The sequence below is a fragment of the Pinus tabuliformis genome, chromosome 4_1, assembly GCF_031772625.1.
Source record: "Pinus tabuliformis cultivar Carrire ecotype Pingquan chromosome 4_1, CPIR1, whole genome shotgun sequence".
Lineage (NCBI taxonomy): Eukaryota > Viridiplantae > Streptophyta > Pinopsida > Pinales > Pinaceae > Pinus > Pinus tabuliformis.
In genome coordinates this window covers 962,373,151-962,396,827 of record NC_142303.1, presented here as the reverse complement: position 1 = coordinate 962,396,827, position 23,677 = coordinate 962,373,151, and the positions used below count along the sequence as shown (strand labels likewise).

General features: G+C 38.6%; 1 protein-coding gene across 12 annotated transcripts; it reads right to left on the bottom strand.

Annotated features, from left to right (window-relative positions):
* Positions 1-557: 557 nt before the first annotated feature.
* LOC149179356 (uncharacterized) lies at positions 558-23,167 on the bottom strand. 12 transcript variants are annotated; one of them, XM_089420619.1, is made up of 11 exons: positions 22,643-23,167; positions 17,991-18,069; positions 17,476-17,628; positions 16,835-17,328; positions 16,576-16,677; positions 16,275-16,457; positions 15,991-16,056; positions 2,220-2,285; positions 2,063-2,131; positions 1,423-1,916; positions 558-1,064 (listed from the first exon to the last, which is right to left on the bottom strand). In XM_089420619.1, the coding sequence occupies exons 3-10, from the start codon at positions 17,624-17,626 to the stop codon at positions 1,464-1,466; spliced, it is 1,584 nt and encodes a 527-aa protein (XP_089276745.1). In that variant the 5' UTR covers positions 17,627-17,628; positions 17,991-18,069; positions 22,643-23,167; the 3' UTR covers positions 558-1,064; positions 1,423-1,463. The 12 variants fall into 12 exon arrangements, with proteins under 12 accessions (XP_089276745.1, XP_089276744.1, XP_089276749.1 ...); XM_089420618.1 differs by having other exon boundaries at positions 22,647-23,167; XM_089420623.1 differs by having other exon boundaries at positions 17,476-17,591; positions 22,643-23,164.
* Positions 23,168-23,677: the final 510 nt, after the last annotated feature.

Genomic DNA, 23,677 nt, shown 5'->3' with positions numbered 1-23,677 from the left:
ATAATCTTCAATGTACAGTGCTTCACCAACATTGCCAGCATCAATGGACCTTATCAGTGTTTTACAGAAGCAAAATGGACAGACATTTTGTTCTACAAGATTCCTAAATTTATAGCACTCGGACTATAGTATTATATCCATGAAAATTTGACCTATGATATAACAGCATTATCTTTGAAAATCAAAATGCACATGCTGACTGTAAGCAAAATCCTGAATATTATGTCTCTGTAATCAAATGTTGCTGTGCTCTAGATTCTAACGTTTTATAAATAAACACCAATGTGGTGTTCAATCACAGGTGAGGTAAATAAAGTTTCCAGCTATCCACCAGGTTCCTTTCCAGTTGCCAGGGCCATACTATACAATGCAGCCCCCCGGGGCATGTTTCTCCTATGTGCGTGTACCAAAAGACTTGCTGAAGCTAATTCTTTTTACAAATATGAATCAAGAGGTGTATGTTCTTTTAAAAAAAGAAAAACTTTTTAAAACAATGAATCAAGGGTGTATGTTTACCAAATACAGCTAAAATTTCTGAAACTGTTAATGGTCAGGTAAAAAAGAAACTTTCATTTGTATTTGAATATAATTAACACCATGTTGAGAATTCCAAAACCCTCACGGTAAACGTTTTCGAATATAATATTGACTTGCATGAGAAGGACGTGAATAATTAAAAAGCCTTCCCACACCAAAACCCACCCGATTGATATGTTTAATACTAATCCCTGGGGCTCTTAAAAAACCAGAAGATTATACAATTGAATCTTCATACTTGAATAAAAACAACTACTCCTACTTAAACAAAAATCGAGAAAAGACTAACGGACATGTAAAAACCACGGCAATTTCTGTCCTCTGGTTCTTGTTAGAAAGTGGTTAATTACTATGCTATTTGCAGAGATCTAAGATTGCCAACAAACAGCTAGTTCATGGTAGCTGGGAGATTACAGTTTAAGATGATAAGCAAAATCAACATTGCAAAAAACTCCATTAGAGATGCTCCTAGCCCACGTCGTTTCGTATGTGAACCACCAGTATACTTTTCATATATTGGATAACCCCTGTTAACATGGAAACAAAACTTCAGCTCCAAGAAAATAGGCATCAATTCAATCATAATTAACCACTAGTAACAAAAGTTTGACAAAGTCAGATATTAATAAAATTATTTTTATTTTCGTTTCCAAGGGCTTAAAGATGCATGCAAAAATGATTCGCAAGAAACAAAATTAATTGAAAACAATGTAAATCCACAAAACATTCATACAATTATTTTTCATAAGAAGCAGTAATTCATGAACAATGTTTGTAATTTCTGGAAACAATCATTGTTTAGATAAGGGAATGTGAAAATATAACACATGTTGCAGAACAAAAATGTCTACAATCAAAAGTAGAATTCTCCAGCATGGAACTTACTTTAAGTTAGAAGCAACTTTTATTGGCCTCAGATATCTTCTCTATTCCTTTCTCCTAAGTTTAGGCAGGCTAGATAGTATCCCAAACTCCGCACCATTTGACTCAGCAGTGGGAACTACTTCTCTTCCTCTCTTTTCAAGTGTGTTTTCCTTTAAAAGGAAATCACTGCCGAATCCAGCCGATCCCATTCCAACAGCACCTGAGCAACTATTGACAGCTAATGAAGCAGGCTGCTTGCCTGAGGTTTGTCTGTCACTGATACTGTCAACAGAATTTGTTATCCCAGAACCCAATAATGGCTTTCCAGTTGAACTCGATATAGCAGTTGCCAATGCAATTGGCATCAAACAAAGCCCTTTATTTTGCAAATACTGCATGGCTGCAGTCATATCCTTCTCCATGAGCTTCACAACATTTTGCTCGAAGGCTAAACTATCCTGCGATAGTGAACCACCAGCTTGACCCAGAGCCGCTGATGCCAGGCTGCCAGATCCCTGAGGAAACACACAAAGGATGGCATCAACAACCAAAGTAAATCACAAATCATTGTTCCACTAACAGAATTGCAGTCATCCAAGCTACTTAATCTATTTGCTAACTATGACTGGGAATAAAAAAAATTCAACAATCAGGTGTGTACCTCAGCTGGAACATCAGCAATTAGAGGCGCAACAGCACCTGCACCACCAAGCCTACTCATACTCAAAACCTGCAAAACAGTTAAGTTTTAAGAACAAAAACTATTCCATAGGCTGCAGAATATCAATCTTGCAAAAAAAATCGGTCGAAGTTACAACCTTTACTTGCAGCTGTAGAAATTTGACATAGTCAATGATTTCATCCAGCATGGACGCTTTGTCTGTCTGCATACATTAAAAGCATATTTAGCAAGCTTTCTATGTGGGACAGTGGTTTAGAATCTTTAGGTAACAACCACTTACACAAACAAAACACTCAAAAAAATATTATCCCTTGGATTCTTATTAATCACCATCCTCCCATGATGTCAATAAAGAAGTACAAACATTCTCTGCCCTACAATACACAAAAAAAACAAAATGCATTATGTCATGCCAGTTAATATACATTGACCATATTTAAAGGATATCTTATTAAGACTTATTGTCAACTTAGTTTCTTGACATTTTCAGCAACTTCTAATTCCAGAATTTCTTTGTATATACAACAGGGTGTGATTTTATTGAAACTTGATCCCTTTAATGATAACATGTGCAATTCAATTTTTAAATCTCCAGTATTCCGTAATAGGCTTGATCCTCTTCATGTCAACTTATTACATCAATCCTTCTGATATCCCATTCTGTCTACCTTTTTGGTTTATCAAGATAAGCGTGAACGCACTGCCAATTGTGATAAGATTGTTCAGTATATGAGAGCATGTGCACATAGCAGAGAGGTGATATACAATCAGGGAATAACATACCATACAGAAATAACCGATCTAAGGTGCTCGATGGGCATAGCAAACCAGACACGCACAGTGGATGAGAGAAGTCCACCAAGCCAGGCACAATGGACATGGCAGAACGGAAGTCCAGCAGAACGACCAGGCAGATTGGTAAAATAGGCCAGGCCAAGTGATGCAGGGCTATCAAATTTTTAAAACGCATAAGCTGCTAGAGCAGGCTAACAACTTTCCATTGCACTGAAGATCCATTGAATGAAGCAGCCGTCCTTAAAGTCTAAACTACAGTAGGAAACTACAAAACATAAACCTAGAACAACACCAACTCTTTAAGTAAATGGGAAGATCACAAATACATGCACCTGATCATACAAACACATTCATTGTTTCGGGAAGGCAACTTACAAGCAGGTGCCCGTGCAACATACAAATCTATTTGCATTTGTACCTTTCACAGTAAATATTTGCTCAAACAAACCTAAAACAGCATGGATTGTGAAAACCCTGAGTTGCCAGGGGACACATCCCCAGCTTTGGGAGATGTCCCCAACGAAACTCAAGGAACATCCCCTTGAAACACTCCAAAATTCTGATTTGCAGAGTCTAATCCCATTCCTGGTATTCTCATTCTTAAGGTCTAGTCCATAATCTCAATGCCCAAAAATCTGATTTAGGGTCTGATTTGCATTTTCCATGTCATATGATATGCTACACGAATCTATGCAGTACGCTATTCTAACTCTAAGTGTCTGTATTTTACATCCAGTAATCACATAAACATCGGATTTGTGTTTTCTATTACCTTATGTTGGAAATAATACTGAGAGGGGGGGTGAATCAGTATTATCAGATCAATAAAACCTTTTCAATTTCATACTCAGAAACATATACGCGACTTCAGTTAAGCGAATCCGCGTGTACACGCGACTGTGTCTAAAGAAACTAGCGTATATGCAGATATCTTATGATTCAGTTAATCTTATCTTCAGTAAATGCATCAGAACATTATTAAGCAATTTAACAGTAAACAGGTGCAGTATAACAGAACAGAACATCACACAAGAGCCACACACATGAACACCATGATATAAGGTGGAAACCCAATGTGGGTGAAAACCACCTGCTGCAATTCGTCTCTTTCTTCTTTAATGAGAAACTTCTTTTACAATATACTGGTGCAGTCCTTTACCAGTATGCAGGCTACAACCTGCAGAGGGCTACAACCCTCTCTTTCGTTTTCCAACTACTTCTGGAAGGGAGCTACAACCCCCTCAGCTCTTGTACTAGCTGATCCATTTACTAGTACGTAGGTGCTGACCCTACAACCTTCAGGGACCACGTTTCATCAATTTTCAGACTGGATCCAAGAGTACAAAGCAAACATTACCGCAATACAATCATCAACTCATACTTGCATCATAATTCATTAAACAACCCAATACCGAATCACTGAAACCCTGTCATCAAGAACACAGAACCCAAACCAGAATCTAGAACTCTACAACAACCACCAGAATCAGCAACAACCTGAAATATCAACCCTTATCATGCATACGCTACTTCACTGTACCAAAACCGCGTGTATACGCGCTTTCTCCAAAGGCAACCCGCGTGCAGATCTAGAAATGATTACTTCTGCCTTTGCTGTCAGATCCGACCCTTGTCAAGCGTCCCGAACAGATAACCAGCAATACCAGATCCTCTCACTGCGTCAGACACCCACACTCTTCTCTTTGCCTAGTGATCTTCTCCTTATATAGCCTTAGGCCTTGTTCAATACCAAGAGCCAAAACCATAGAAACACAATACCATCAACTTCAAAACTAGGGATCGACACGCCCGTCGAGACACAATGGTCCGAAACCATAGGCACAACTTCCAAGGACTAACCGCCATGGACCAAAGGTACTTTTCCACATACACGCGCTTTTTCTGAAGCCAACCTGCGTGTACACGCGACTTGGGCTTAACAAACCTGCGTGTATGAACTTCCTTGGCAAGCTGTACTAGGATCTGTCTTTTGAGTAAGTTGCCATCACCTGTACCAACTTCTGAGCATCTGTACCAACCTCTGAGTGAGTTGCCATCAAGGACAACACTTGAATCATAATGCCAACAATCTCCCCCTTTGGACTTGATGGCAACCACCACACCAAGTCATTCTCCCCCTTTGACATCAAGGGCAAAGGGCGGACCAAGATATTCTCTTCTTTGGTATACCTTCTGCTGTCCATACTCCCCCTGAGTACTCGCTGAAATCTCCAACTGTGCTCCCCCTTTGTGTATGCCAAAGTGTACCAATCTATCCATCCTGCTCTTGCTGAATTGTGCTGTTCATGCTCCCCTTGACTGTAGGCAAGATCTGCAAAAGATGTTCTTCAAGAAGAACAAGGACTTATACATCATAGAAGACCTTCCTATCACCAAAAGACTCAACATACATTCATCATTCATCCCAGGCATAGTGGGGAAACCAACATAGGCCGTTACATGACCTTGACACCATAAAAAGAGATATCACAAGAGATACATGACATAGAGACGAAATATCTAGACCAAGACTTATGAAAGCCACCAACAGCATCATGATCTGTACCATAAGCATCAGCCTGCAATACCATAGTAAGATGTATCATTTAGCTTCATAGACTTTATCAACAACTTCTAACCATAATGCCAACAATGCATTATTTGAAGAATATTCTCCCCCTGAGTGTGAGCCAACCATGTCTGAACCATTTCCTGAGTCTGTTCTGCTCCCCCTGAGCCTGAGCCAACCATGACTGAACCTGGGTCTGTTCTGCTGCCCCTTCTCCATATACGCGACTTTGCAGCCTGTAACTCGCGTATATACGCGACTTGTCTTCATTATATCAGCGTATGCAGGATGGAATACTGAATTTCATCACTTTCAGATTCCCCTGTGTCTGTTATGTCAGTTGACTGAGTTATCCCACACCTTTCTGTCTCTGTCTTCTTCAATTCCTGCAACTGTGATGATGTATGGTCCCCTTGTCTTGAATTTTGAAATCTGCTCCTGCATTCCCTTGCTTTATGCCCATAGTTGTTGCATGTATAACACCTTATATTTTTCATGTTCCTTCTATCACAATCAATTGCTTTGTGTCCATATGCATTGCAGGCAAAGCAATACCCTCTGAAATGCCTGGAATGCGATGATCTTTCTTGAACCATTCTACTTCTGCATCTGGCTGCAACATGTCCAAGATTATGACATACATAACATTCAACATTATTCAGCGGAGGAAATAATCGTCTATCACGTCCATAGTTAGGAGTAAAGGATCTTCCTTGAGGAATTTCTTTCCTTGGTTGTTCCTTGAGCATTTCAGATTTCTCATTAGAGTTTCTTGCCTCACCTTGTGAACTAGATTCACCTTCACCATATTCATGAAAACCAAGACCAGTCTTGATAGCAGGAGATCTTTGACTATTAAGAATATCATCCAAGACTTTAGAACTATCTTGAAATCGTAAGAGCTTATCCTTTTCTTCTAGTTTACCTTTCAAGATATTTACCTCAACCTGATGTTGTTCTTCCTTTTTCAGATACTGCTTCCTTAGGTCTTCTTCAACTTTTCTCCCTTCTTCCACTTGTCGCTTTAGTTTGATCACTTCATGTTCTTGATCTTCAAGATCTTCTTTTAGAGAGAGGATCTTTGATTCAAGTCTCTGAATAGTTGTGCTCTGATCTTTTGCTATATCCTGCAATCTCTCCCTTACCCTGGTTTCTGTTTCCAATAGTTCTTTTAATTTGGCAGCTTCTTCAGTTTCTGCATTCATCTCTTCATGTGCCATGAGACTTTTAATATCCTCGCTATTATTGGATGAAGCATTCTTCTTCTTGTGCGCCATGAGACTTCTAATATCTTCACTATCATTTAATGAACTTTTAATATGGGAATAATAGCTTCTACCATCTTCTTCATATATCCTTTCTTTGTTATGAGGACATCTAGCAGCATAGTGACCAACTCTACCACATAGAAAACATTTGAAAGGTAGCTTATCTTTGAACCGTCCAGTTCCCCGTTCAAGATTCTTGACAAAATTTACCTCATCTTCTTCCTCTGACACTTCGAATGCGGCCTCTGGTGGTACCTCTTGTCGCATTTCAAAAGCAGTTAAGATCCCGTGAAGCTGTGACATGGTAATTTTCCGCACATTCTCCTTTTCTTCTATGGCAGATACTTTAGAATCAAATTTAGTAGACAGAGATCTCAAAACCTTTTGAACTAAGACAACTTCCTCAAATTCTTCACCCAGATCCCTCATACAATTCACAATCTCATCCATACGCAGGAAATAATTAGCTACGCTTTCATTACTTCGCATCTTAAGAGTTTCATACCGGATTCTGAGAGTTTGAAGCTTCGCTATTTTTACCTGATCATCTCCTTCGTAGCTTGTAACGATTTTGTCCCATATTTCCTTAGCTGATTTGAGATGCATGATCTTCATAAATTCTGATTGAGTCAAAGTACTCAATAGGACATTAACTACTTTGGCATTGAGCTCATATTGCTTTTTCTCTGCTGGATCTGTAGGAGTTGCTGATGGGAATTTGTATCCTCCTTCTACGAGTCCCCAAACTTCTGCTCCAAGAGACTGTAGATATGCAGTGGTTCTTATCTTCCAGTGAGTAAAATTGTTCCCGTCAAAGACTGGTGGCCTGATGTGTGCCTCTCTTTCTGGATTAGCCATTTTGATGGATCTTTTCCTTCAAGCGATCAAGCTTCCTCTGAAGGACCTGCTCTGATACCAATTGTTGGAAATAATACTGAGAGGGGGGGTGAATCAGTATTATCAGATCAATAAAACCTTTTCAATTTCATACTCAGAAACATATACGCGACTTCAGTTAAGTGAATCCGCGTGTACACGCGACTGTGTCTAAAGAAACTAGCGTATATGCAGATATCTTATGATTCAGTTAATCTTATCTTCAGTAAATGCATCAGAACATTATTAAGCAATTTAACAGTAAACAGGTGCAGTATAACAGAACAGAACATCACACAAGAGCCACACACATGAACACCATGATATAAGGTGGAAACCCAATGTGGGTGAAAACCACCTGCTGCAATTCGTCTCTTTCTTCTTTAATGAGAAACTTCTTTTACAATATACTGGTGCAGTCCTTTACCAGTATGCAGGCTACAACCTGCAGAGGGCTACAACCCTCTCTTTCGTTTTCCAACTACTTCTGGAAGGGAGCTACAACCCCCTCAGCTCTTGTACTAGCTGATCCATTTACTAGTACGTAGGTGCTGACCCTACAACCTTCAGGGACCACGTTTCATCAATTTTCAGACTGGATCCAAGAGTACAAAGCAAACATTACCGCAATACAATCATCAACTCATACTTGCATCATAATTCATTAAACAACCCAATACCGAATCACTGAAACCCTGTCATCAAGAACACAGAACCCAAACCAGAATCTAGAACTCTGCAACAACCACCAGAATCAGCAACAACCTGAAATATCAACCCTTATCATGCATACGCTACTTCACTGTACCAAAACCGCGTGTATACGCGCTTTCTCCAAAGGCAACCCGCGTGCAGATCTAGAAATGATTACTTCTGCCTTTGCTGTCAGATCCGACCCTTGTCAAGCGTCCCGAACAGATAACCAGCAATACCAGATCCTCTCACTGCGTCAGACACCCACACTCTTCTCTTTGCCTAGTGATCTTCTCCTTATATAGCCTTAGGCCTTGTTCAATACCAAGAGCCAAAACCATAGAAACACAATACCATCAACTTCAAAACTAGGGATCGACACGCCCGTCGAGACACAATGGTCCGAAACCATAGGCACAACTTCCAAGGACTAACCGCCATGGACCAAAGGTACTTTTCCACATACACGCGCTTTTTCTGAAGCCAACCTGCGTGTACACGCGACTTGGGCTTAACAAACCTGCGTGTATGAACTTCCTTGGCAAGCTGTATTAGGATCTGTCTTCTGAGTAAGTTGCCATCACCTGTACCAACTTCTGAGCATCTGTACCAACCTCTGAGTGAGTTGCCATCAAGGACAACACTTGAATCATAATGCCAACACCTTATATGTGGGAGCTACTAGGTTTTACTGTACAACTACTAACTTACTCCAGATTCCTATTTCCCACCACTATGTACACTTCCCACAATTTTTGGCAGAACCACATAAATCGCCGTGTTGTTATTCCATGGTAGAGAATTTACTTCTACAGTTCATATCACAGGGTTTACATGTGAAAATTCCAATATGGGATTCTATTGCAGCAACTGGAATTATTTCTCCTAATTGTTAATTAATTTAACAATTTATCTACTACGGCAGATATAGAAATAAACACACTGCAACCTTCACAAATAAAATTCTACGGAAAAATAGTGCCTTGGAAACTGAGAAATGTTAGCACACACAAAATATGAGACAATTATTTTTGGACAAATGTCCCCGAAAAGACCCAAATGGGAAAACCGGTACAGCAGTGAGGATTTTTATTATTACGCAGCAGTGAAAATCTCAGTACAATCTGGATGTCTGAAACTGGCAATCCACATAAATCGCCGTGTTGATATTCCATGATAGAGAATTTACTTTTACAGTCCATATCATAGCGTTTACATGTGAAAATTCCAATATGGAATCCTATTGCAGCAACTGGTATTATTTCTCCTGATTGTTAATTAATTTAATAATTTATCTGCTACAGCAGATATAGAAATAAACACACTGCAACCTTCACAAATAAAATTCTATGAAAAAACAATGCCTTGGAAACTGAGAAATGCTAGCACACATAAAATATGAGACAATTATTTTGGACAAATGTCCCCAAAAAACTCAAATGGGAAAACCATTGCAGCAGTGAGGGTTTTTATTATTATGCGGCAGTGAAAATCTGAGTACAATTTGGATGTCTGAAACATCCACAGCAAGAAAATCTGGGAAAAAATATTGGAGTTACCCTTCCTGCACAAGAAATCTCGACACAACCTGCCTACAGAGAACTCGACCTCCTTAAGCCTCTATGCTACACTGCGTCAAGCCTCTGACTGGTCTCTAGTGAAGTCGTTTTGCCTTCTGTTGCTGAGGAAATCGTATCTCTAACCCTCTGGAACCTCTGCTCGGCCACTGGAACTAAGAATGAATTTTCTCCCCAGCAAATCGAACTACCCTCTCTAAAGCAACTGCGTAGCCCTCTACACTGCCTCACTAGTAAAACTTGGCCCTCTTGCTAATGCCTCTCCAAATCTAGAAAAATTTCCTCTAGATTGTGCTGCCTCACTCATTGCTTCGATCTCTAGCTCTCTCTCTGTGGCAATTGATTGTTGCTACTCAAGAAATTGATCTGCTAAGGAAATCAAACTGTTCAAGTGTCTTCTCCATCACCACATCGATCCCTTCTTATATCTTCCTGTTGGGACTCCAATGGCTAAAAATTAAATATTAATCGATGGCATTGATCATCTCTGGATCAATTCGTATGAGTTTCTAGACTATTCTCGCCTTATCTCAATAATATTGATTAATTAACCATATTCCCTAAGTTTAGACTTTAAAAAATGGTTAATAATCTAATTGAGACACTTCTAGGCAGAATTTCCAAAAATGATTTCTGGGTTTTGTTTGGAGATCTCATGTATTCTAGCTTCTCCATCAATTTTCATGCCTAGAACATATATGATGCTATAAAAACTAACACTCCCTCTTAGCGAGGACTGTGTTCTAACTTCTCTCTAGTGCTACACATCCTGCCACAGCGCCCTGTCTCTGCATCACCTTTGTTACGCTACTGATGTCTGGCAAGGAACTCTGTTGGAAATGACTGCACTACTCCCTCAATCACAGTGTTGTTCCCTCAGTTACAGTGCTGCTTCCTCGGTCACTGCGTTGTTTCCTCAAACAATGCACCATTCCCTTAATCATTGCGTTATTTCCTTAGTTACTACCCATCAACCACTACGCTAACTTTGATTTATCTACCATTGATTGTAGCTAAACCAAACTATTGCATCTATGCTGCTACTGACATTGCCATACTACTACCAACTCTACATCTGCACTGCAACTCCCTATCATTTGTTGTTGCTGCAACTGCAACATTTGCAACTAAAAAGCATACAAAATACTGAATCAATTGTGTTCAGTATGATGCATCTATCTCTCGTGTCTCTGATTGCTACTAGTCTCTGCACTGTCTCTGAAGAATCTGCGCTGCTGCTGACTCTGCATTGTGCCATCTGCACTGTTGTCAACACTGCATTGTGCTCGTCAGCATCTGATTGCTACTAGTCTCTGAAGAATCTGCGCTATTGTTGACTTTGAATTGTGCCATCTGCACTGTTGTCAACACTGCATTGTTCTCGTCAGCATCTAATTTCTACTAGTCTCTACAACTATCACTCGGTCTCTAAATGCATCAATTGTTGTTGATCCATCTTTCTACTGAATACTGTGGGCCCCTGTAGCAAGGTACTGATCCATGAGGTGGACTCCTCAAGGACCCTGCCCAATCTTTGTAATCTCTAGGACTACATTACCAAATCTCCCCACTCACTCCTGGAGGTATATCTGCAAACATCGCGAAGTCTTCCTCCAACTTGGAAGACAAATTGTCGATCTCTACAGAAACTACCTACTAGTCATGCTTCTCCTCCTTGTCCTTCTTCTTGAGAGAACACTGGGTACTGTAGTGACCGAGCTCACCACACCCAAAGCACTCGACCTTTGACAGGTCATTTTTCTTCCTTCTTTGCTCCCCTTGCCCCTGACTGGGACCCTTTGATGCGAGGGCTACATTCTCCTCCTCCTTTACCATCTTCGATCCGCTATTGCTGCTGCCAATTGGCCCACATCTTGTCCCACGCTGGTAACCTATCTCTGAACAATATGCTTTGGACAAAGACCTACCAATCCTCCGAGACACTATTAAGTGTCAATCGCACTAGCTCCGTGGGTTCAGGCACTACCCCAACAACTGGCAGTTGGTCTCAGACTCCCTAAATCCTAGTAAGGAAGGAATCTATATCTTCCCCCTTTTGCATCTGGATGCATCTCAGCTTCTCCTCAAGAAACATCTTTTGTTGCTCAGAAGTTCCCTGGTATAAAATGAAGAGAGCATCCCACATCTGTTTGGCAATATCTTTGCCAGCTATATGTGAGACTATATGATCCATGACTCCATCCAGGATCAACCGCTTCACCCACACTATTTCCTTCTTGTATTCTTTCTGCTGATATGCATCCTTAGGAACTGCCACTAATTATCAATGTAGGCTTTCAAGCAATATTCATCTAGAAGGAAGAACATTCTAGTCTTCCAAATGACATAGTTGGAAGCTCCATCCAACCTATCCTAATCTCTAATAAGCCCTGCAGTGGCCATCTCTGAAAATGTCAAAAACTCCCTCTTTCCCGGTGCTCGGCTGCTACTCGTCCTTTCTAGAATATGTGATCCTGCAAGTTGCTACTACAAATCTGCAATTGGAAATTCGAACTTCCGAGACTCGAAGTTCCCTGAGAAAATTTTCCCTCTTCTAAGTGTGCTTTCCTCTCTTCCACCCAACGTTGGTTCAGCTCTAGCGAACTGCTGCAAAACCCTTTGCGTCAACGAGAAATCTGCCCAATGAAAAAATTTGAGCTGCTCCCTCTGCCTTTGGAATCACTCAATCTGGAAAATCGATTTTTTCTACCTCTTTGCTTAGAAAAATCAAACTTCCTCAAGTAAGTCAACCTAGCAAGGAACTGCGTTGCTCCTGGGAATTTCAACATGCTGCTCTTACTTAACAAAGAAATTCCTTCTTTCACCTTTGAGCTCCCCGGCTGATCAATGGCGCTCTGATACCATGTGGGAAATCCAATATAGAATCTTATTGCAGCAACTGATATTATATCTCCTAATTGTTAATTAATTTAACAATGTATCTGCTATGGCAGATATCGAAATAAACACACTGCAACCTTCACAAATAAAATTCTGCGGAAAAATAATGTGCTGAAAATTGAAAAATGCTATAGCACACACAAAATATGAGACAATTATTTTTGGACAAATTTCCTTAGAAAAACCCAACTTGGGAAAATCGGTGCAGCAGTGAGGGTTTTTATTATTATGCAGCAGTGAAAATCTAAGTAGAATTTGGATGCCTGAAACTGGCAATCCACAGCAAGTAAATTTGGGCAAAATTATTAAAGGGAATTACCCTTCCACCACAAGTAATCCCAGCACAACCTGCCTACAGAGAACTCGACCTCCTAAAGCCTCTGCATAGTCTCTATGACATCAAGCCTCTGACTGGTCTCTGATGAAGTCGTTTTACCTTCTGTAGCTGAGGAAATCGTCTCTCTGACCCGCTAGAGCCTCTACCTAGCCACTAGAATTGAGAACGAATTTTCTTCCCAGCAAATCAAACTACACTCTCTGAAACAACTGCGTAGTCTTCTGCACTGTCTCACTAGAAAAACTTGTCCCTCTTACGCTGCCTCTCTAGATCTGGAAAAACTTCCTCCAGATTCCGCACTCACTGCTTCAATCTCTAGCTCTCTCTCAGGCAACTAACTACTGCTAATTAGGAAATCGATCTGCCAAAGAAATCAAACTGCTCAAGTGTCTTCTCCATCAGCACATCAATCCCTTCTTATATCTTCCTGTTGGGACTCCAGCAGCCAACATTAAATCTTCATCGATGGTTCAGATCATTTCTGGATCGATCCGTGTGAATTTCTAGACTATTCTCACCTTATCTCAATTAAGACTAATTAATTAACCATATTCCCTAAGTTTAGACTTAAGAAATATTTTTAAAAACGGTTAATAATCTAACTGAGACACATATTCTTTCCAAAAACTATTTTTGAGTTTTGGAGATCTCACATATTCTAGCTTCTCAACCAATTTTTGTGGCTAAAACACATCCGGTGCTACAAAAACTAACATTATAGATTTTATTGTTTTACACAAACTTTAGTTATGTTTTCTTTTTTACTTGCATGCCTATGGGAACCCTAATTTCAAAAATGGCATCCCCATACCCACAACCACAAACTCTGGTTACTTAACAAAAGCCAAGTTCAACAGCCCAGCGATGGCAGAGAAATTCCAATACCATTCTTGATTGATTAACCCAACATTTTCAACAAAATTCAAACTGAGCAGTGTAAGACACGTTGATACATTACTCTGAACCTTCACAATTGGGTCTTAAGAATCTATTTGGACATATGTGTCACTTAGATTCAATCATATTTCAGTAATCCTAAAACCAAACAGAATCTAATCTAATCTACTCTACTCCTAACCCAACATACAGAAGTTCTAATACATAAATACCAAACTTTTAGATAGTCCATTCTTAATGAAAAGTACCTATCTAGCAACAGACTTGGAGCAACAGATAGATGTGATAATCCCTCTAGAGGCTATCAAATGTTTCATGCATACCTAAGTCTGCTATACCGGGCTAACAACTTTTTGTTGCAATCAAGACTAATTACAAGAAGCAGACATCCTTGAAATTTTGACTACAGTAAGCAGATGCCGACAAAACATAGACATAAGAGAACACCAAGTCTTTTACATAAAGACGAGGATCACAAAACACACATGCACTTGTTCTTACGAACACATTCATTGTTCCAAATAATTGACTTACAGGCAACTGCTAAGTTCAAATCTATTTACATTTGCACCTCTAACCATAAATATTCACTCGGAGGAAGACAAGATCAAGTCAGAATCCTTTGCACCTTCACACTTGAGCCTCGGGGGTTCCTCCTGCATCATATTGTCGTCTTCTTTTTCCATGCTCTGTTTCACTTGGTGTAAACTGTCTCGTAAATTCAATCATACTTGGCTAATACTGTAACTAAATCTAATCAACACCTAAACTAGGATAGATAAGCCCTGTTACATAAATACTAGCCTTTTAGATATGCCACACTTATTAGTAAGTACAGGTTTTCCCTAGTTGGCACTTGCATACAGTCTAGACTATACCATAGGCATTTGCAATAACAGGGAAAATATTCTCCAACTCCCTAAAGGCCAGATTGCTCCCTAACTCGAGATGTGTTGCAAAATTTGTTTAAGGAAACCCAAAAACCAGATTAAGACATCCTTTTCAGATACCAGTAACGTAAATGCGCTTTACAAATTATAGTACACACACAAGTTCAAAGAACACTGGCTATAATGTAAATCATAAACATTTAGAGCTTAAAACTGTACATTATGAAGTATTTTCTTGATAGCAAACTTCAGACCACTAATTCCACAGACTGAAACTTGGCGATGAGTAGTAGAGCAGTATCAGTCTACAACTCAATCCATGCAAGTATCCAGATGTGCTCTGGCAAAAAGCCATTGTAAAAAGAGTTCAATAGGGGCAATCATATATACAGGTAAAAAGGAACAGGGACTATTCAAAAGCATAATGAACCCACTCTTAATGATCCTATCCATCATTCATTCTAAACAGTAAAACTTCCTCAGATTCGCATTCCTTCAGTTTTTGCCCTTTCTAATCATATGCTTATGTCTTTTATGCTTTGCATTGGCCACAGGTAGATGATCTGCAATCCGTTTTCACATTTAAACATATAATCATGCAAATATATTTATAAATTATCTCACTAAAACAGTCTGCGAGTAAAATCGAAAGCAAAACCTAGCTGAAATTATTCTGAATTCAATTGCCGGAGGTCCTTGAGAAATTAGAGAGCCCTATAAACATATAGTTAGTAACGGCAACCATTAGTAAGGCCTTAAGAAGCACGTGCTGAGTCTTACATATCTCATCCATGAAGTACACTTAATTTAGAGTTTAATAAAGCAAGTATGTGCCCTGTGGAGGTATATTTTAGATGAAATATAGAAAAATTTAAACCATTTGACATTAAAATAGTTCATTCAAGAGAGAAAGGAGGAAGATCAAAACAAAATATTTCAGTGAATACTCATTTGCAAATTAAGGAACAAAGATAACACTTATGAAAATGCAACGACCAAAGAATGGTAAAGCTTTGAGATGTAACTGCAAACAAGCCTGTATATAGACTAGCAATGGTGTGGAAAATCCATGCTCAATAGGTTGTGTTTAGTTTCGCAATCTACCTTATTAGCATTTGGAACAAGCTCCTGCAAAGATTTCAAATTTTTTGCAATCCTCTCCCTGCGTTCCTGCCAGAAGAAACACAATAATCAGCTGAAAATGCTAACACCTTTTCAAGACAAACAGGTTTTAAACAGAAATACAGACAGGCCTAGTCCTCTGCACCGGCAATGTTTTCATGGCTTCCAAAACTATTTGTAGTTAAGTAAACCACTGCAAAAGAAGCCATGTACATACACATTAAGAGGATTCTGTAACAATGCTTCAAATGGGAACATTTTCTGACCCGCTCAGCTATACTGTGTGGATCAGTAGCTTGACCTCGACGAGCCCTCACACGTGTCCTTGGAGCTCCATTCAAAGCAGCTCCAGCAGTTGCCGCTAATTGATCTTGAGAAATGACAGAACGATTCCCTTGCTGCTGTAAAGAATTTCCCTGGCTGGATTGTAGCATCTGGACTCCAGTATTCTGCATTGCAATAATGCATGTTTATAAATAACAAATTAGATAAATAAAAGTAAATCACAGAATTCATACAGATTGCTCTGAAGATGCCAAGTGAAAAGAATCTAGTAAAATAGCATACCTGCTGACAGGGTTGTGAGCCTGAAGTGACCATTAATGACGTCTGACCTACTTGTGATCTGGCATAATTGGTCAATAGGGGTCCCTGTCGGCCGTCCAGCCCCTGCAAGCATTGTATGACTATTCAAATTAAGGACTGCAACTAGGAAACATCTATTTCTTAATGAATTAAAAGTAAAACTTTTTTTTCTTAAACAATTTTGAATGCACTCTAAAAATTAAATTAAACTGTTATTCTATGAACAGTTGTCATTCCTTACAGCATTAGCAGATCTGCTTTCTCGTTCAGTGAAGTCTTCTTCCTGCCGAGATGGTTTGCCCAAGATGTGCCCTTCACGTTGTATTGCTTCTGCATGCAACATAAATGCTTCTGATTTCCCTTGCCTAGGCACTAAGGGAATAGGTGAAACTCCAGGTATGTGTGATTGAGCCCAATGTGACTGCACTGGCGATGGTGAGGGAGTATCCCCGTGACATGACTGGACAACAGATGCCTCGCTGACACTGGCTCCCACTGGAGCAGAACTGGGCATAGCAAGGGCTCCTTTTGTTGCACATCCAATGACTGGTAGAATTTGGGATGAAGCTCCATGTGGAGAAACAAGGCTAGGTGTGTTCAACTGCAAGACGGCAGATCCCCCAGAAGTATTATTCTGAAATTGTCTCTGTACTGAAAGCTGTACATTTTTTTGGCTTTCTTGAGCTCGTATAGTTCCACCCGTTGAGAACTTGCTATCAAGTTCAGTTTGACTTACTGCAGGAGACAACATAACTGGATTATGCAAGTCTTCTTGATTTTGTGCTTGATTACAAACTAATAGCTTTTTCAAAAAATACGGTCTGTTTTCACCAGCAATTACACTAGAAGAACTGTTTTGAACATCATTTCTTTGAGCCTGACCTTCTAAGTTTGGACTCATATGACTTGACGGCGTTACTGACATTGTTGACAATCTCGAGCTCCCTTGAGGTGTTCCCATAGAATCACCGGACAAGCAATTTGTTGGTCCTCCAGCACTACTATCCAAAGATGATCTGTCAGCACCACTCATCTCTTCCCATGACGGCGAAAGTAATTGATCAAAAATATCATCCATTAGAGAACTCAAGAGTTCCACTCACTTGGAAAACAAATTATGAAATTGCTTGGAAAACAAATACTACGAAATTGCTTGGAAAACAAATGCTATGAAACTATTCCTTGTCCAGCAATAAACTGCATTTCTGAGGGGCTCAAACTCGCAGTGATCCCATTGATAACTCTAATTTGAAATCACCGTTGTCATTTTATATCCAGCGGTTGGGCATAACATGCATCATTCAGATGTGGATCAACCATTTATGTCAAGTGAGCCAAATGAATGAAAGGCTCCTACATTACAATAAAGGCATCAAATAAACTTTGGATTTAACAACCTAGCTAAAGCGGCATTAGCTGATAGATTTCATTTCTCGTTGCTGTCAAAAATTCAAGATCAGAATCTTCCCTCAGCACCTGCAAGTATTAACTAAATTGTTTTAGAAATTAGCTAAGATAGAGGATTAGAAATCAAACAGAGCATAAAATCCTACACTTTAAAACAAAACCTTTGGAATAGACATCTATGATTACATAAGCTCTCCCCATTGCTATATATGACATCTATGGAAAGTTGAAACACAAGATGTATCGTACAATATAAGAGCATCGTCCAATGATTCAAGAGCAATGTTGCAAAAATTTACGAAAATTTTGAAATTACTCGGAAAAAATGGCAAATATATTTTGGGAATTTTATTTGGAAAATGCAGTCAATTGATTCAATTAAATTTTCTTCCGATTTCTTAAAAACGTCTATTTTTTAGTTATTTCTGTTTGAGTATTGAGTCGTCAAAAGGAATTGAAATATTACCAATTTTTTGGCAAATTTTGCAACACTGCTCAAAAGTGAACACCTTTTTGTAGTGAATGCTTTTCCAAGGAATGTTAATAAATGCAGAAATAGTTAAATTTCTGTTTGATAAAATGCCATGACTACTGCATTTAAGGATTACATACCAGCAATAAAGAGTAGTATGAATTTTCTATCTAAAAATTGATGGGCCGTATACATTTTCTATCTAAGACTTAAAATTAAGAACAATTAAGACAGCTTTTATTAACAAATGAATGAGAAAAAAATATCCTTTTAGAAGGAAAAAAAAAAGACAACAGCAGGTCATTCAGAGTGTCATACCAAGCAACTAAACAGACTTGTCTTCGGGGATTACATAAACCAAGGTATAACTTCATTGATTATTTTTCTCATTCATTTGTATCTTGATCTGGGCTTGTAACAAAAACACTAGTACTATTCAATATATCACACAAATGTAGCTTATGCATTGAGCATAGATAGTAATTAAAATTGAAATAATATAGTAATGATGTACTTTAATTTATTTGTTATAGACTAGTTTAGATTTATTTTAAATGCAAATTTATTAAATTTTGAGAAGATGGAATGTTTGAGGTGTAAACATATATTTAAAATACAAAATTTGAGGAAAAGTGTGCACTTTAAAAGATTGATCTCTCTAGATTTGATAAATGATAGATATAAGCTTGTTTATTTGTACATAAATGCATACATTACATGACAACATTTACTCCATACTAAACCACATCTATAGAGGATTTCAAAAGCATTCAAGCAATTGATGTTCAATTGGAATGTATGTAGCCATATTCTCCTTTATTTTCATATCAACTTTGATTGATCGAACATCCAAGAGAAAAACGTTGACCGCTTCAAATTGTTAATCATTGGCAAAAATGACTCAAAACCTCTAGTTTATTATCTAACGAATATTTTTCTTTATAATACCCTATCCTAGAGTTATCAATATAAAGAGCAGTTGCTTTGGCATTCTTTCCTTTATTCCCTTGCAGGAAGTAATCCTCAACAAAAAGAAAACATGTGTCGACTTCCACCTGAATCGATTCAATCAATTCTTCAGAGAGTCAATGAATTTGTTCAGGACTCCGAAGGGATGGTTAAATCTTACAGTTTGGAACATATTGTTCATCACTTAACCAAATAATGTCGGTACCAGTTGTTATTGGTATCACGTGGCCCCTTTTAAAAAAGTTATTACATAGCAAGCATACCAAAATACACTATACAAACACGGCAAGGATTCAAAACGAGGGAGATATCAATTGTTGAGAAGAACAAATTCCTAAAAAAGAAATTCACCAACAGAACTCATAGTGCATATATAAAAAGAATATCCAATTTATAATTTTATATAAAAAAGCAAAACATGTCCAAAGGGCCTACAAAAGATCCTCTAAGATCCTCCAAACAGATTAGGCTATCAAAATCATTACCTTAATTTAATCAATTCTTCAGACAGTCAATGAATTTGCTCAAGACTCCAAAGGGATGGTTAAATCTTACAGTTTGGAGCATATTGTTCATCACTTAACCAAATAATGCTGGTCCCAGTTGTTATTGGTATCACATGGCCCCTTTTAGAAAAGTCATTACATAGCAAGCATACCAAAATGCACAGTACAAACACGGCAAGGATTCAAAACGAGCTATTAGGGAGATATCAATTGTTGAGAAGAACCAATTCCTATAATAAAATTCACCAACAGAACTCATAGTGAATATATAAAAAGAATATCCAATTTATAATTTTATATAGAAAAGCACAACATGTCCAAATGGCCTACAAAACCCCTCTAGGATCCTCCAAACAGATTAGGCTGTCAAAATCATTAACTTAATTTAATCTTCATATCAATCGAGGGAAACAAATAAAAAGTTTTCATGACTGTAACGATGTCTTCTCTGAATCAAATTAAAAGATAGATCAACAACAGTAAGATGAGCAACACATAATACTATAGTAGGTAAAGGAGATTTTCTTTGCATGTATTACATGGTCCTGTAATTGATATTTGCTACCCAGTTTTTCTAAAACCTGTTTCATGAATTAAAATAAATAAATAAACTAGGTTCATAAACTAGCAACAGCGTGCACTTGGTAGATTCATATTTTCAATAAGCTAAGTCAAATGTTCAAGAACGTCCTTTAACCGCTGGTAAAAGAAAATTAATCACTGAAGTTGACCAACAAATCTTACTAGCAGACTTTAAAAAAGATTAAAAAGGGACATACAATCATTACCACACACATACCTTTCTCCACTACATTGACCAAACCAAAAGGTTCACTTCAGAGTAATGTTAGACTTCAATATAGGTCATTGACAGGGGAAGAACAAGCAAACTATACTGGTGCAAAAGATTAAAAAGGGGCACATACAATCATTACCATGCACACACCTGTCTCCACTATATTGACAGAACCAAAAGGTTCACTTCAGGATAATGTTAGACTTCAATATAGATCATTCCCAAAGGAAGAACAAGCAAATGATACTGGTGCTTCATTGAAAGAAGGAATCCACCAGACAATTTTCAAGCTCCTGCCGTAATAAATATATATTCATATTAAAACACCTGACTTTTGTAAAACTAAAATGTTAGACATAAGGTAAACAACAACAGAAAGAATTATAATAAAAAAATTATTTTTATATATTAATAAAAAAAATTATTTTACACCAATATAATAATACCCGTAACCAAAGTGGCATCCGTCGGTCGCTCTAACGGGTATAGCAAGCTACAGATCAGGCCTGTCCTCAGGGGTTTACATAGACCAAAGGCATAACCTCGTCTGAGACTCGACTCAGGTGCATAAAATATTTGTTCCAGTGGACGCCGCTAAGCCATGATAAAAGAATTTCCCACGTCAAGCCAAAAGAAGGTTCCTACTATTCACGACATTGAAAAAGGGGAATTTTGGCGTGTACTTACCGGGAAGACAGAAACAACAGAGTTCAGATCAGAGCATTTGCTGAAGGCATTATGTAAGTTAAATTAAGCTAAAAGAAGGATTACTGAATGATTCCGATCACATTTCCCTAGCACCTGTGATGCCTACGAACGAATCGATGAACAGTGTCATATCTTTTATAGGTGCAAACTCTAATTGGCACCCGAAAAAGATACCTCCGCCCTAAAAGATGCCAAATCTCATTGCAGATGACATTTATTACCAACATCATTGGACCAACAATAATGAACTGTATCAATAAAAGCAATAAGCCCTAAGTTCCATGGTTGAGTTGAAAAAGCAACACGTTTTGATGAAATGGAAGCTGAATTGTCTACTATGTTGCCGTTACTCGACGTTTTGAAAAGAAATACACCAAGCCAAGCACCTGGCGTGATTGACGCCCCCATTTTCAAAAAATTACACGCATTCCCTGCTCTCGTTAGGCCGATTCCGAAAGGGTTGAGCACATGACTACATAAACTATAAACCATTAATAAAGGTTCACACTCTTTACATGTTTTTTAATCCGTGGATGCTAAAGTACGAAACTACAGAGACATATCCAGAGAATCAAACGTGATTACAATTTAAAGTAATACGTAGAATATGTCACTGGACTATCATTACTTGCCTGTACGGCTCTCTAATTCTGATTTTGCAGGCTGAGACTCACAGTGTAGGTGAACAAATACTTGCTCATGAATTTCTCCTTATTAATACATAAAACTGGAACCCTGCAGCTCTGTCCACAGAAACCCCCATTACAGCAGGTCCGTAACTGAAATGAGCGGATTCTCGCAGCCGTTCACGTTAATATTTTTTCTCCTATGTGAAGGAACGATTTTCCAACCAGTAATAAATGTTTCTTGTAAATCCGTTCCTAAGCACTTATAACATTAACGTTCAAATTAAATTTATCCGTTATTCCGCGTTCCGAGCATGGGCTTCTAGGGATTCGACTACTGAAAACCTAAATAAAGTCATAAATAATGTTTGAAAAGCATACAAAGGCTTCGCATTCCGACGTACACTGATCCTACTGGGGTTTACGGTCCAACGAGCTCACCGGAGAAGCAGCCGTCAAAGATAAGTGTGGAATTTTTGAAGTAAATAAATAAAAAAATAACAAGAATTGTCGATCACAACACTGAACGGCAAATTTAGCCACAACAAGATAAAGTTCCCGTTACCTACATTAACCGCCAGCAGCGGCCAGGTCCGCCTATAAAATAGCAGAATTTAACCAAAGAACGGTTTTCTTCGTTTCCAATTCAGCCTTCTTTAATGTCGCAGCTTGGCAAAACTGCAGCCAAGATTTTCTGGCATTGAACGCTAACAGCAGAGAAGCCACATTGGCAAATTTAGCAATCTTTAACTCCGCAGCAGTCTCGTCGTGTCCATATAAACCGCTGCATTTCATTTAAACCTTACAAACAAAACCGTCGAAGAAACCCTCATGTCGGAGACATGTTTTCACCTGGACGATACAGATGATTTTTGAGGGGTTCCGGGTTCGAACTCTACCGTTCATCAGTGAGAGTACATGTAAGGAAAGAAGGGAGCAGAGAACAAATTATTCCATAGCCAGCAGAAGAAGAATAAATGCACACAGAATCCATCATCGTTGACTATAAACTCCGGAATACATGCCATGTCACATCGTAGTACATGACAATACCAGCCTGGCATCAAGAAGGGACTCCATAACTGAGATCGTGGTTACATTCAACTCAGCTCGTGACCACCTGGGCGCACACACAGTAAACTGTGAAAAGGACAGCCAGACGCGGACGATCGCACTTTCCTTAAAGTCAAATATATAATTTGCAATCATACAGGAAACGAGTTTTAAAATAAAGGTGGAGCAGCGCTTCTGGTACGATGACAGGTAGTTTTCCGATGCACCCAAACTCACTCAGTTTTCCAGTGAACTAATTTTCCGGTTGAACACTCACCTAAGTTTCCGGGGAAGACCAAATTTGCATCGAAATAGAGTGAGCTACTATTTTACCCATCAGACCAATTAGAAAATATTCACTCAAAATCAAGAATTAAAAATATATTTTTAAAAAACAAAGTTACTAAAGGGTGTTGGAAATTATATTTGACCGTGGAAAGAAAGTTACTACAACTAAAGGACCACCAAATGTACGTGGAAATTACCACAAGTAAAAATTGTTACCTCTGCAAATAAATGATGGCATTAGGTTTTTTTCCAAATATGT

Coding starts and splice junctions, on each gene's coding strand:
- LOC149179356 (XM_089420615.1), bottom strand. CDS start 17,671: ATGGATGATATTTTTGATCAATTACTTTCGCCGTCATGGGAAGAGATG. Junction 16,678..16,834: donor AAAGCAGATCTGCTAATGCT/GTAAGGAATGAC, acceptor CAATGCTTGCAG/GGGCTGGACGGCCGACAGGG. Junction 2,286..15,990: donor TTGTTCCAAATGCTAATAAG/GTAGATTGCGAA, acceptor TAATGTATGCAG/ACAGACAAAGCGTCCATGCT.